Source organism: Pelmatolapia mariae, linkage group LG4, assembly GCF_036321145.2.
Source record: "Pelmatolapia mariae isolate MD_Pm_ZW linkage group LG4, Pm_UMD_F_2, whole genome shotgun sequence".
In the NCBI taxonomy this organism is placed as follows: Eukaryota; Metazoa; Chordata; class Actinopteri; order Cichliformes; family Cichlidae; genus Pelmatolapia; species Pelmatolapia mariae.
This window is the reverse complement of record NC_086230.1, coordinates 34,119,813-34,135,000: the sequence shown is the minus strand read 5'-3', so window position 1 is coordinate 34,135,000 and position 15,188 is coordinate 34,119,813. Positions and strand designations below refer to the sequence as shown.

At 46.5% G+C, this 15,188-nt stretch overlaps 1 protein-coding gene across 1 annotated transcript in view; it reads right to left on the bottom strand.

Moving 5' to 3' along the window:
• LOC134625636 (glutamine-rich protein 2) overlaps window positions 1-14,518 on the bottom strand; it is a 15,312-nt gene extending 794 nt beyond the window's left edge. The window contains exons 1-14 of the mRNA XM_063470887.1: window positions 13,971-14,518; window positions 10,709-10,789; window positions 9,692-9,769; window positions 9,496-9,558; window positions 8,389-8,797; window positions 7,702-7,790; window positions 3,546-3,668; window positions 3,021-3,089; window positions 2,467-2,631; window positions 1,897-2,015; window positions 1,385-1,450; window positions 1,182-1,283; window positions 520-667; window positions 280-391 (exon numbers count right to left, since the gene is read on the bottom strand). Of these exons, the coding sequence (XP_063326957.1) occupies window positions 280-391; window positions 520-667; window positions 1,182-1,283; window positions 1,385-1,450; window positions 1,897-2,015; window positions 2,467-2,631; window positions 3,021-3,089; window positions 3,546-3,668; window positions 7,702-7,790; window positions 8,389-8,797; window positions 9,496-9,558; window positions 9,692-9,769; window positions 10,709-10,789; window positions 13,971-14,297 (1,951 nt within the window). The 5' untranslated portion in view covers window positions 14,298-14,518. The remainder of the gene's footprint in view (window positions 1-279; window positions 392-519; window positions 668-1,181; window positions 1,284-1,384; window positions 1,451-1,896; window positions 2,016-2,466; window positions 2,632-3,020; window positions 3,090-3,545; window positions 3,669-7,701; window positions 7,791-8,388; window positions 8,798-9,495; window positions 9,559-9,691; window positions 9,770-10,708; window positions 10,790-13,970) is intronic.
• Window positions 14,519-15,188: the final 670 nt, after the last annotated feature.

The window sequence follows — 15,188 nt, the reverse complement described above, 5'->3', positions numbered from 1 at the left end:
CAGACACGGAGCAGGTGGAACATGTGACCAAAGCGAAGAAGAACAAGCACTGCAAACCTGGAGTCACCATGACAACCAGGTGTCATTGTTGTGTGTTCACAGCAGCGCTGTGAGGCTGTTCTTTTGGAATTTTTAACTTGAACTCAGTGCAAACGTCTGCTGGAGTCGAGCTTCAGGTGTTTGTTGGGGGTTGTGTAGCCTGTGTGTTATTCAGATGTGAGTATATTTCTCTCGGAGCGTGACGCAGCGTTAGTGAAGTGTGATGGATTCAGATTTTACCGTCTCTGGTGGGGATCGTTGGCAGTTTAGTTTCTGAGTTCCTGCAGGCCGGGACGTTCAGGCGCCCTTTGTAAATGCGCCCGTCCAGTCCAACGATATCCACCTCCTCCGACTGACCAACACACACACACACACACACACACACACACACACACACACACACACACACACACAATGTGAAACCTCAAACAGATCTTTAAGACCTCGCTGCAGTTTCAGGCTCGTTTTCCTCAGACATACCTGAATCGCACCGTCCACCTCACCGTGAAGTTTTGTGTGCTGCGGGCCGCCACGGCGCTGGCTGCCCGCAGCGTTGGTGTGGTGACTCCCACCGCAGCTCCGCGCCGCACCCAGGTGACCATAATCCGTCAACTCAGATATGCGCTCGCTGCCCGAGGCGTGAGAACAGAGAAATGGAACGGTGATTAACACAGAAATCACAGATCTGCTCACTGATCTCTAATGACATCATCATCGCGTACGTGACATTTTTCCACCGTGCTGATTTTCTGTAGCTTCACCTCAGAAACGCTGCAGAACAGTAACGGCAGCACTGAAGTTCAAACTCAGTGATCGAGTGAACGCATGAAATTACAGTCTTGCTCTTTCCACGTTAACCCTGTAGCGACCGCAGACTTTAAGCTCCGCCCCTGCCCTGACTCACTGCTGGCCTTGCGCTGCGTTCGTGCCGTCGCCGTGCTGCGGCCGTCCCTGCATCTCTACGCTCTCTATCTGCCTGCACGCGGTGACGTGGCTCCTCTGAAGCCGCTCCCTGCTCCTGCACGCGTTAGCTGCCTCGTACCTGCAGCGGTTGGTGCCTGGCTGCTGGCTGAGGCGGTGACAGGGGCTCATCAGAACAGAAGACACTGTGGAGCCTCACCAGGTGTGTGCAGGTAACTCACCTCCGGTAGTGCTGGCGTAACTGCTCCATGGTGTAAACGGTGAACGGCCTGATGGACTTGTGCGAGGGGAACGCAGGAAACGAGGGCAGCGTCACCAGATGCCTTTAACCCTCAAAGAAAAGGTACAAATGTAGGAGAGGGGAGGAGTTCAGACAGCAGCTCAGAGGTTTGGGTCACGTACTCTGTGAGAGGTGTTCACTCACGGTCCGGGCGTGTGCTTCATGATGGGCCGGTCGCAGGAGAGGCAGTGGAATCTCTCCACGAGCTGTCTGGAAATAAACACAAGGACAAATCTTCAGTGCTTCTCAGCACTTCACCTGCTGCATATATTTAAAATGTTCTGAAGACATTCATTAAAAATGCTCCTCCTTCTTTGTTACCTCCACGTGTCTGATTCAGACGAAATCTGAACAAACACTGTTTGCAGATGTTTCAGTCAGACGCTAATTATGGAACATTTAGCAACAAATTACATTCAGATCAAAGCCAATAATGTTAACAATAATAATAATAATGTTAGGGACATATATCGTCTGTCAGAGCAGCTGTGCATGACTGACAGGTCAAAATAATCCTTCAATTCATCCCATCTCTGTTAGCCCCTCCCCCTTTTAACCCCCACCCTCCCTAAAAGCCCTCTTTCTCCTGATTGGATGACGCCTGGAAGCACCTGTGATCGTGAGCTGTACTGCATGTAAGGGTGCAGTGTTCTCACTTCCTGATCCCGGCGGCGTCCTCGTACTCCGGCGCCGCCTGAGCCTGCAGCTTCTCGTGGATGCTCCTCCAGCGATCCTCCAGCTGCTTCTTCACTGTGTCCAGCTCGATCCGGTTCAGCTGCAGAGGGACCAGATCAGAACCATCAGATCAGAACCATGACTTATTTTAAAATCAATTCTACAAAACTTCTAGCATTCGTAGTTTCCAGTAAATTATAAAAATATTTCCACATTCTTCTGGTTTTCTTAATAAAAACAACAACACCTTGACTTTGAGGTCACTGAGATTCAAACCTGTCTGAGATCTTTAACAGATGCTCCTGTAGTGTTAATTTGAAAACCCTACATCGCACAGCGATGTGACGCCCCGGATCAGCCTGTTATGACCGAAGCGTAAAATCTCCGATACTGCAGCGTGTTGTTTTACCTTCTGTCACAGCTGTAGCAGAGACGTCGTCACGATTTAAAGACAAAATATGTTTTTAAATTTAAACCCATTACCGTTCCCTCTGAGCTCTGATCTCAGATCAGTTTGAGTTTGCAGGCGTGACTCGATGTTGCTCTCCTACCTTACACTCCATCTCGGTGGAGAGCTTGCCCATGAGTTTGTGCCAGTCCTGCTCCTGACTCGTCACCTTGTTCAGCAGCTCGTGGAACATCCCGCTCAGCTGCTCCGTCACCGAGTCGAACTGCAGCCGGCTCACTTTCCCCTCCAGGGCCGATTTGTCTGCTTTCTACGGGCACAGAGGAAGAATCGGGAGGTCAACGGCGAGCAGGCGGAGGCCGACAGGTGTCCCGAAACAGTCGCCTCACACACATCTGCATTAATCTGCATGTTTGGGAGAGGGAGCTGCTTAGAGCAGGAGGTTCCTCATAGGTGATTGGGCCAAACATGGCCTCCATCTGCAGATTCCACTTTTAGCCTCGACTCAGGGCGAGTCTGGCAGGTGGGCTGAGACATCTGGAAACACCTGGCTCATAGAACACCGGCTGTTAGCTCCGTAAAAAAGCCAAAGCTGGCATGCAGGACTTACCGAGGAACAGATCACACCCAAACATCTGAAGCTAAAGCAGGTGAGTCTGACTCCTCCCACAGGTGGGAGGTTAAAATGAGCCAACTCACGATTTCACTCTCGACCATCTGCTTGTCGGCCTTGTTCACCTCCAGCTCCTCCGTCGTCTTGTAGAGCTCCTGTAGAGACGAGAGTCCGTCAGCTCGTCTCCTCAGCTGTTCAATTCAACTTTTACATTTTTAGAAGAATGACAATAAAGACAAAATATTTATGGATGAAAAACTGTTTGGATAAAAGCAGTTTTGGGAGCAACCTGCAGTTTGAATGTTAAACGACTGTTTCAAGAACTCTTTCTCTTTTTCTCATCACTGCTTTGTTTTAATGCGCGGCACAAACAGCCGTCACGTGTCGCACACGTCCCACCTCTGCGGTTTGTTCTGGTTCAGACGTTTGAGTGGAGCAGAAAGTAACACCGCGGCCTCAGACTGGTTTATTTTTGGTGCATTTACACCTTAAATTAAAAGTAAAAAGTGTCATCACAGTTCGTATTAAGATACTGGTTTTCGTCCTGTTGTGTGATGCTGTGGTAGCTGAGACTGAATGACATGTGACGACGAACGCGCTGCATGTTTTACCTCGATGTGTCTCTGCTTGCGTCTGCTGTCTTCGTGCAGCGATCTCATCGTCTCGTTTAGCTTCTTACAGTCGGCCTGAAGCTGCAGCATCGCCTGCTGCACGCCGTTCACCAGCTCCACGTTCTGACACACACACGCACACACACACACACACAGAAGGAATCAGAGATCTTCCTGCAGACAGCTTAACTCCGGTGTATTCTGTGTATATCGGAGCAGTGACGTTTAGTTTCCAGACGAGGTTCCAGGACTCTGACCTCCCCTTTAACATCATCTCCTGGAGCATCTCTGGGCCACTTCCACCACTGCTGCTATTTTTAGATCACTTCCTGGCAGTCCATCCAGACCTCATACCCTGCACGCTCTGCGGTTTCATCAAAAACCTCAAACCCTGCAGACTTTTGCTGCTTCTGCAACAATCTGCAGTTTACGGCATCTCAGGTGAGGACCGCGTCGCTCACAGTGTTGAGCGTCACGAATCTGTCCACCAGGAAGAGACAGCTAGAACTTCCTGTGGTGTCTGAGGAAGAACATCATGAGGAAAGTTGTGAGATTTTTAGCCACCTACAGTACTCTCCAGGTTAGACTGTGAGTTATGGAGAGATCTAAAAACAGCAGCCAAGGTAGGAGCAGCTTGGACGTGACCTTAAAAGGTAAAAATCAAAGTCAGGTGTCTTCAGCACTCTCTTAAACCCAGCGTGCAGCTCTGAAATGTTCCCTAGCTTCACCCTGCTCCGGCTTGCCTCTCGGTCCTGCAGCGGCCCTTCTCTGGCTCCGCCCTGCTGCTGGATCAGTCTGTTCATCGCATCCTGCAGCTGCTCGTAGCGCTCGAACAGAAGGCCGAGCTTCTCTCCAATGTTTGTTGTTCTGGCATTCAGAGCTGACCACTCTTCGCTCTGACGGACGCCCGGACCACCACTCTCCGCCTGCACGGCCTCATCGCATAGACTCGTGGTCAGCTGAGACGTGAAGGACAAGATTGTATCCTCCAGCGTTCCCCGCAGGTCGTCCAGCTGAGGTCGGAGGGCAAAGAACTGAGATTAGACTGATGCATGTCGCCTGAAACACCGGAGCATCTTTGACTGTAAGCTTTGTTTTGTCCATGTCTTAGAGTCTGTTTCCTCTGCTCATGCTTTGCCTGGAATTTTTTCAGACTCACAATGTCATTTGAGATTTTTTTACAGTGTGGAAATCTACATGGTGTCTCCTGCATGACATTCAGGAAACAGACGCCACCTACAGGTAAACACCTGATGCCACGGTGAAAAACCAAAAACCTGGAGAGTGCAGGTCACATGACTGACTGCATGAATTATGTGATTGGTAAGTGGACTGGTTCTTATCTAGCACTTTTCTACTCTGAGCACTCAAACCAACCCTAGAATGTACACAACTTGTACATTCTAGGGTTGAGCGATTGGATGAATATATCGACCATTTTTACACGGGCGATTGATTGATTTATTTGCCCATGAGTAAGTTTGCTAATAATGATAGAGCTAATAGAAGCAGTCAACAGAAAAAAATAAATAATAGCGCTGTTTTAACAGCACCCTCCTCAGAGAGCGCCCAAATACTTGATGGAGCTGCAGAAGCTGCTGATAGCCTAGCATACTCATGCTCATGCATGTTAGCCGTGTTTGAGTACTTTGCTCGCACTATACGTCTGCACAAGTGATACACCGCTTTGGTTACATCCTCGGGTTTACCTCTTTCATCTGGTTTAAAGCCAAAGAAATCCCAAATGGGCAACTTTATATTTTTTTAGTGCTTTCAGTGTTAACGTGCCATCATCTCGACTAACGCGATTAACAATTAACCCAACTGGAGCGCGAACTGAGTCAAAATCCCTGAAATGTCTCTGTCAACACATTTTGGCAGTTTGTCCAAATTTTGTTCATTCTGCGCTCCAGATGGGTTAATTGTTAATCGCGTTAGTCGTGATGCTGGCGCGTTAACGGATGGGTTGAGGCGTTAAAAATAATAATCGTGATGATGGCGTTTAAGCCGCGTTAACGCCGACAGCGGGTTTTTTTTGGAAATTAGTTTGTATATGTTTGGACTTCTTCTATGTTGTAAACGCGCAAATCAGTCCGTGCATGATTACATTGCCCCGCCTATCAAAAAGTCTGCGCATGCGCAAATATATCGCCCATCGGCAATTGTTGGACTGACGATTGCTGGTTGGAAAATTTTTACATATCGCCCAACTCTAGTACATTCACCCATTCGCACAAGCACTTTCTTCCTACGCTGTTTCTAAGTGCTTCCTAACTAACATTCACACTCTGATGGATGCATCGGAGAGCAACATGGGGTTAGTATCTTGCCCAAGGATATTTGGCAGGCAGACTGGAGCAGACTGGTATCGAACGATCAACCTTATGGTTAATAGGTGACCTGCTCTACCACCTGAGCTACAGCCAACGCAAAAAAAACGTGCTTCTGGGAACTGAACGAGTCATGGATCAAACGAGCTTAAATACGTGAATCTATCTGTAACACCGAAAACTAAAGTGACGCGGCTCCTTGACCAAAACAAACAATTTTTCTGATATTTTTTCTGATTGTTTTTTCCAAATGTGCCAAGCATAACAAAATTCCTAAATTATGACTTCGCCATCTACACGTGCTGCTGTTCCGTTCCCTCCCTGTAGGTGGCGCCAGTTTGCCTCCTGAGCTTCAGCACTTCCTGCCTGACCTGATGTTGTAGCTGTTGGTCTGCCGCTTTCTCCTCACACTGAGTCTGCTTCACCCGCAGCTGCTTCACGTCCTCCTCCAGCGTCTGCACACGCTTCCTGGACATGAGGGCGCCATCATGAAAGCACAACGACTAAAGTGACCCGGGTGAATAAAACTCCTGACAAGTTTCGAAAGACTAAAAGGAGCCCTGATTCAGCGCGTTTAGCGAGTTTCTCTCTGCAAGTTGAATCATTCTCTTCCAGTCAGTTCAAAAACTGATGTCAGAAGAAGTGGCTGGAAATGCACGCAATGAAGCTACAAACTGCATCGCCCACTAGTGTTTCCTCTGTGACAGAAAATGACTGATCATGTTTACACATGTGAACATGAAACCGACCTGATAAAAAAGTCGGTGAATTCTTGTCTCTGAAACGGGCATTAGCAGGAGATGCTTCATTGTAAAATAACAGTTTTAGGTCTAGTTTCTGTCAGGCGCCATCGTCGTTGTCACCACAACACCGCCCTCGTTTACTCTTCAGGTGTGCCACACTTGCTGTAAAAAAAAATCAGTTTTATTTATAAAGCTCCAAATCCCAACAACAGTCGCCTCGAGGCGCTGCAGGAGTGTTGGTTCAGGAGCTTTTGGGTGATGAACTCGGCGAGCATGAACTTGGTCTTAAAGGACAATGACATTTAACAACTCCAGCTGTGACGGACGAAATAAGTGCTGGTGATGCGAAGTGGGCGGGGCCAGAGTTAAATGCATACACAGATCCTCTGGCCTCCGTAGCTGCGACTGCCTTCGTGTTGCAGGGGCAGTTTGAGTAACGTCCTCAGTTACATCACGTTCACGCTTCTCTCACTGCCCTCAGCTTCAAGCCAAGACTTCAAAATTTTTCTAACTTTTTTTCCTAAATTTGCCATTTTTTCTCTAAACAGTTAAAGCGAGCTTTAAATAGCCGAGCTGGTGTTACTACAGGAAGCTGTATATGTATATTCATGGTCAGGGGTCCTTTTAAAACTTCTGTCGGGTGATGTAAAACTGGCTCTCCCTCCTGTGTGTCTTTACCTGAGGTAGGATATTTGCTCTCTGAGCTCTCGGTAACCTTCGCTGTCTGAACCCACTCTTCTGCAAACCTCTGACTCCACCCTCTCCGAAGCTTTCTTTTGCTCCAGCCTCTCTGAAACTGCCTTTGACTTCACCCTCTCTGACACTTCTGGCTCCGCCCTCTCTGAAGCTTCTGACTCCGCCCTCTCTGAAGCTTCTGACTCCGCCCACTCTGACACTTGTAACTCCGCCCTCTCTGTAGTGCTTTCTTTGTGTGGGCTCATCAGGCTCATGAGCATGTCCTCCAAGTCGTCCAGCTTCAGATGGACAAATTTAACCATCAGAGCAGACAGACAGGAAGTGACACGGCGGCGTTTGTGCTGATGTTTGAGGAAGAGAGGGTTGTTCTGGTTGGTTCTTACTCACCTTTCCTCGGTCGCTCATCAGGCGGTCTATCAAACCTCTCTGCTCATTTAGCTGATCCATCAGGTTACTGAACGCGTCTCCATGGGAACCTAAATGTTCAACATAACATCAGCATCGCAGTCTGGGAGCATAAATCAGATGCTCTAAAAGTGCTGAAATTCTCATTCATTCCATGAAGTTTGAGCTGTGATATGTACAAATAATAGTTACAGGATAAATTACAGTAATTACTGTAAATACCTATAAAGGTTTACTCAAACTTTTACCACTGGGGGCAGTGTTTTACCAGGAGGGGTGTTACATTTTTGGGATATGTGTGTTCTTTATACCCTCTCCCTCAAGAAGTGCTCTCACTGGCTTACCAGGTTAAAGAAAGACTGCACCACCTTGTGGTACAATTAGGCATTACACACAAGTGTGGCCACACAACAACAGATGTTTCGGGCACAAACTCATAGCAGCTGTTTCTTCACATTCTGCTGATAGCTTAAGCTCATTTTGGGAGGCTAAGACATTTTTAAACAAAATAATTTGTAAAAACATTTAAGAAAGATAAAATAAAATCAAAGGTTGGTGCAGCTCTAATATATTCTTCATGCTATGACTTCAGATCTCACACTGTGATCTGAACACTTTAAATGAGAGCTGTGTTCATGAGAGACTTTCTAACAGCTTGTATGGCGTCACCTTTGATGGCGATGAGCTCTCTGAGCTGAGCCAGCTGACTCTGGTCCGCCTTTCCTTTCTCTAACACCGCTACGTGAGCTTCCACCTGGACGAGCCTCTCCTGCAGCTCGCTCACACTCCTCAGGGCCTCCACTGCCTCTGGGGATGGTGTGGAGCTGTTGGAATCTGAAGCTGGAGGTTTACCAGCAGAGTCTGCTTTAACACCAGTCTGTGGAGGCGGCCCTGACTGGACCGAAGAGCACTCGGATTTATTTGGAGAACTTGGAGCTGCTGGTCCAACGGTGACCTTGTCGGTGTGGGAGGAGGGAGGTGTGCTGCTTTGAGGAGGTTCAGTGAGGTCACTGCCGGAAGGCGAGGAGGTTTGTTTGGCTGCCACGAGCTGATAATCGACCCCTGAATCTCCAGGCTCCTGTGAGGAAGTCAGACACAAACACTCTGAAACTGCAGCCAAATATCAACACTGTACTCCAATGCATACTGCTGGTCAGGAACACAGCAGTGAAGGGCAGCCAATCAGAATCAAGTTGGTTTAGTGGGAGTGGAGCTTAAAGAGCTTGTTTCAGGGAAAACTCTGGAGCTGCACCAAAGCTCGGGGTGAGATTAAGAAGGATTATTATGAACCTCTTAATCACACAAAGCTGCTTGTGCAGAGGCCAAGCATAAAAACATGGAGCTGGGAGTGAGCAGCAGAGGTTCTTTAATAATAAACAGATGGGTGAAGATCAAATTAATTCCAAAACAGAGACATGTGTGATATGGATGGTTCAAATAAAAACATTCAGCAGAGCAGGAATTTTTATTTTTTTCTCTTTGATGCCAAAGAAATCAGATTCCCATGAACATCTGCCCCAACTTTATCTAAATTTGATTAAATAACCTTCTTTAAAAGCAAAATTTCATGTCACATCCGCCTGTTTGGCTTGTTGTCTCTTGATAAATAATGACCTGCTGAGGCCTCAGCTCGGCTCTGCACACAAACATGGCTGCTTTCCTCCAATTGCTCGACACTAAAATAACTTTAGGACTCTAAACATTTGGCTGTAAGCTCGTCTGTTTCAGCTGAGCTGCAGGTCTCTGATGAAACACAAGTTTCTGTTTCTTTCTCACCTTCTGGAATTTTTTTGTCTCGCCCTCTCTGTTGCCGGGCAGAACTGCGTCCCTCAGAGACTTCTGTAACAACAGTGAAATCACGAGGTTTGGGCATGTCCTCATTAAACTGTCAGAATTACATTATTACACAGAAGCCAGTAGCCAACAGTTTAAACAGTGGCATGTCACATCCTCCCCTCAGACAAACCCTCACCACAGTTTCCTCCAGAGCGTCCACACGGTGGCAGCAGCTCTCCACCCGAGCGGCCGTCCCCAAAGCGTCACCGACCATCTGAACACAGGACAGAGAGAGAGATCAGAACATCCCACGAATCCACATCCAGCATCAGCTGAGCTCCATCGCTGAGCGCCGAGGCCTGAGGGTGAGAAGACACTGAAAATACACGGCGTGGCTCAGAATCAGCGTGTTTCCCTGCAGAGCCACTAAAAGTCAAACATACATGAAATATTTGCTATGATGAGCTCTTTTCTTCAGCTGAACATTGACTGAGACTTTTGGACAGCAGAGAAACTTTCTGTGGTTCAGATTCATAAATCTATCCAGTCAGACCAGAACTTCTTTTTCTGACAGTTTCTATTTTTTATTTTATTTCTAGTTGCAGGTTTCTATTCTATTTTTTGTTTATGGAGCTTTATTATTCTGCGTATTTCATTTTTTCTGTTAAACTGGGCTCCTTTATTGTGTGTCATGTTTTACCACATTAAAATGTTTCATTTTGTTTATTTGAGTGATGCTGTTATAAGATGTGTCTAATATTACTTCTGTAGTAAATAAAGTATATCTAAATAAGTATAAAGTATAAATAAAGTATATCAGGCTCTTTGAGTTTTCTGACTGACTGTTTGATTTCTGATTATTGAAAGTAGAAACACTTCCATAAAACCTGGATCAGAGTTTCATAGAAAAAGTTTGAAAAATTAAATATAATTAAAAATGTTTAATGAATTTGGCCCAATCTCACTCCAGACGGTCCTGCGGGCTAAAGAGGAGAGGGACCATCTGGTTTGTGATCAGCAGCGTCCGTACATGGAGCTTCATCAGAGCAGGTGGGAATCGGTGCAGGTGACAGAATTTGTCCCAGCGTTTGTGACTTTTTTGTTTTTGCTCTAATTTACTGTAATTATTTTAAAACGTTTCAGTGTGTTATTTCTTTGTGCCGCTTTGATCGGTCGTGGTGTTTGCGGTGTGTTTCGCTGTGCACGGCCTGACCTCGTGTTGCTGCCGGAGCTCCTCCATCTGCTCCTTCAGACGCTCGTTCTGCTCGTTCAGATCCAGGATCAGCCTCGTCGACTGCAGACACAGCACACAGCTTCGAATCAGTACGCCGCACATTTTCACTACAAAAAAACTGCTTCTCATCCTATAGGTGTGTAAAAAGTGACACCTGCTGGTTTTCTGCTCACCGATTGGCAGAGGAGTTGTCACAGGAAGTCAGATGTGTAGGCGGGGGCATGTCTGTTCTGGCCTCATGTGTTTCACTGATCTGGGAGATTTTTAAAACTGGTGATGCACGTTTTTCTTTCTTATCCCGCATCTCGTCCTACGAATTGTGCTGATGTATGGATTAGATATAGATTATAGATTATGGATTATCTGGATGAAAAATGGCGCTGTCACAGCAGCGGTTGCTGATGCCTGGGTTAGTGGTACAAGATGTTCGACTCATTTTCTGTGGATGTCCATGTGTGGCAGTGACGTACATTTATAAAATAACTGCTGTAGTACAATAATTGTCCAAATATGAGATAAATAAATCATCAGAATAGGGAAGCTGATGTGCTCTGTTGTTGTTATTTTTTAAATTTAATTTCATGGATGTAGCGTGAAGTGCGTTGGGTTGATGATCGGCTCTTTGACCTGCGGGTCATTTACACTTCCTGTGGGGGTGGCGTGAGGTTTGTTGCAGAGCAAACGGACACGGTTCGATCTGTCCTTTCACGCCGAAGCAAAGGAAATTCCTGAGCTGCGTGCGAGCTGCTGTTTAACTTGTGTCAAATGTGCCAAGTGATGCATGGCGACCCCCCACGGCTCGGGCCTCAGTGACTCAGAGCTGGTTAATGAGTGCAGCCTCACCTTGTGTCCGGGGTCATCAGGACGGTTCAAACACTTTAAAACAAATTACATTCCCATACAGCTAATCTGGATTCTTCATTACGCTTTGGGAAAACTCTCCCGCTGTCTGGTTTGTTTTCAGCACCAAAACTACCTGCTCAGCTTTACGACGCTCATGGTTTGGTATAAAACACAGACTCTGATTTGCTGCTTTCTGGGATGACTTTTGGAGCATTTCTAATGCAAATATCTGATTAATAACAAGGCTGCTGTGCAGTCCAACAAGTCTGAGCTCCAGTTTGGGTGAAATTCGAGGATTTTAATTGGATGTTACCGAGCACTAATCAGCAGGTATCCAAGTCAGTGTGATGCTCCTGTGCAGTCTCCCACGCTGTTCGCTCTGGTACAAATATGGTCTCTTCTGGCAAAAATGAGACCAAAACCAACAGGTCACATTAGCTTTGTCCATCATTTATCTACAGTCTATGTTATGGCTGGTGACGGCCTTTAACTCAGCAAAACCAAAATGTTCAGAAAGCAAAAACTCAATCAGTAAATAGGGGAATATTATAAAATCATCATTAGATGAAGTCCTATCACTTGCATATCCAAAATATTCATAACTGCTTCTCTAAATAACGAGAACCTGCTGATGTCTCTCAAACTGATTTAGGAAAAAGACTCGCCAACATGGCGGAACAGTTCTGTGAAGGCTCTGAGCTCCCTCTGTGTTTTGGTTACACTCCAGCCTCGTTCAGATCAGTCTCTCACTAACTATAACCCCCCCTCCCCCCCCAACCCGACCCTGACCCCGATGCACCAACAGCCATGTTCAGGTAAACAGTTGTCTGTCAGATTAATGGGTGATGCCTGCCATCCGGCCTTTCGCATGGAGAACACACTGAGGTCATGCAGCAGGATGAAGAGGGCGCGCCAGCAGAAACAGCAGCTGACCCGGGCCAAGCCCACAGAGGACATGAATGATTCAGCCGCACCTCCGTGCACCTGCTCGGTGTCCCGCTCTTCACCTGAGAGCTATTCATCCCCTGACAACCAGAGGCATCTCTGCAGGGGACTAATTACCCCCTATCACGCAGAGAGTACAGTGTGAGGAGGAGGAGGAGGAGGAGAAGGAGGGGAAGGGGGAGGCAGCAACGTGTGAACCACAAACACCTCCGACCTTTAACGTCCTCCACGCTGCATGACGTTTTTAAGATCAAAATGTTGCTGGGCGGCCTGATGATGTTGTATGTGCTCATCTGCCAGCGGCAGCTCTGCAGAAACCTGAACAGGGACACTCCGGGGTCATTTGAGATGTCGCCCATCTCCCATTGTGCTCTGCTCTATCATCAGCAGCTTAGTAATATGCTGAAATGTTCACCACTGCAAGCCAGACATGGAAGAAGAGAAGAAGAAGTCGCTGGGCCACGGTCAGAGGCAGCGTCATATAGTTATCTACAGTGTATGGTCTTTACTGACGCTTTATTGTTTCTTTATTCTCACTTTGTGCAGGAAAACAATACATATTCACTAAAAACAAATAAATGTAGTCTTTTAGCTTGTCTCCAAACCATCTCTGAACATTACTGCAACACAGCAAAAAAACATCAGTTGGCACTGATGTTCAGTGTCTCGAAAAACAAGGATTTCTTTCTTTTTAAGATGCAAAAAAGGCGACAAAACCAACAAAAAATTCAGGCGCACGCACGTTTACAGGTGTCAGCACGGTTAAAGCGGCCCAGAGCGCGAAATGTGATGATTGTTTAATACATGGCACCAACAGGCAGACAGTAGTGTGGTGTCACCACATCATACTGCCTGTTAATCACTGTTTCATGTCCATGCTGCAGATGTTAATAAAGTTGCGTTCTCAGCACTACCAGAAAAGGAGCATAAACTGAGGAACTGTTGTTTTTTAAGCAGACAGTAATTTCAAACAATTCAACAAATACAGGCCAGTGACTGCAGGTTATGGATGTTACACTGGTGCCCAGCACACCGTGGGAACCATGGTTATTACTGGGTGACCATTGGTTGTGAGGTCATTGAGGTCAACCTCGGTAATTTGATTTATTGGAAACGGGCACCAAACCTTTCTTTTACTTTGAAAACTCTGTGTTCAGGTGGTTGGGATGACTCATGACGAATGATAACTGGTTTGTTTAAGAGTGAATCAGAGCCACAGAGTGGGTTACTCTGCCTTCCTGCTCATTTAATTTCAGGTGAAGGAATATTTCTGTGTTTTATTATTTTGTTTTGTTTATGAATGTAGTGTCATCAGAGCACAAGGTTTCTCCATTTAAATGTAAAGTGAATTTATATTTAATCTTCCACTGATTATATATCATCATACAGATTCTGATGTATTTCTCAGTGATCATAGGTGTTTTTTCTTTAAAGTGGTCTTTGAGTACTTCACCTTAGAGAGGCCGTCCTCACATGTCTGGATGCGGGAAAGGAGGTTCAGCTGGTCGGGGACCGGGCCCGGGTATGAGGGAGTGGCTGCCCGATTCTGGAAGTCAGTGTCCGGCTGAACCTCCACCTGAACCTCCTCCTCTGCCGCCGTCAGATCAGGGCTCCCATAACCCGGAGAGGAGTCTGTCCACCGGGTCTTCACCTCCCGGAGATTCAGCTGCTTCAGCATGGCGAGGAGCAGCGAGTGGAGGGCGCCGAAGTTCACGGAGGACCTCTGGGGGGTCCCGATGGATAGGTTCAGCAGGTCGTACAGACTCACCTCCTCCGACATGTTTGACGGACCGTTAAACCGTTACCGTGAAGCTAACGTTAGCTCAAACTTCACCCTTAGCTACTCAAGACCCGGTATTTATAATAAAAACATAGTAGAAACAGTAAAAGCTAACTAAAACCAATTACAAGTGTCAGTGGTCTCTCCCTAGAGTCGGTTTTCCGGTGTTTCAGTCAGACATCCCACCAGCGGCGGTAATCTCGGGTTTGTGCTGGAATCTAGTCACGTTCAACAGAAAACAGCAGCCCCCACTTAACAAGCTAGCCATATTTGCCGGATGCACAAACGCTGACCTCTCAAAATAAAGTTTGAATGCAAAATAAAACCCGTATTGTGGAAACAAAAATCTTAATCATGCTAACATGACCGATTTTATTATATAAATATGCAGATTAGCGCCACGTCTTTCGGCTCTGTTGTGAATCTTGCCAGCAATATTTACCAGTTATACTTTTATTGTTAAGACGGTAACCGGATGTGGTGTTAACCGTTTACTCTTACTTGACGTCGCGTCGCGCGGCAATCCCACGTTGGAAAGCTCGTAGCGTTGATGGTTGCCAGGCAACAAGCGGCCCTAAGGCTGTGTTGAGGAAAAGCGGATTTCTGAGAGCTCTCTAATGGAAACGAAAGCACGTCTGGGACTATTTTAGGATGAGTTTATTTTTTTTAAATCGTTTTTAGTTTACGCTTCACTTTTATTTTCTGTTTCCAGCTTTACTTCGCTTCCACGGAGAAACTGATTGTTGAGTTTTTGGTTTGTTTAAAATGAGCTTTAATCACTTGCATCAGGTTTTCGTATTATTTTATGTGGCATGGGTAGGATTTGTCAGGGGAGCTATTTAATGAGTATCATAATAAAATGAACAATAAAAGGACATATTTGAAGGCAAA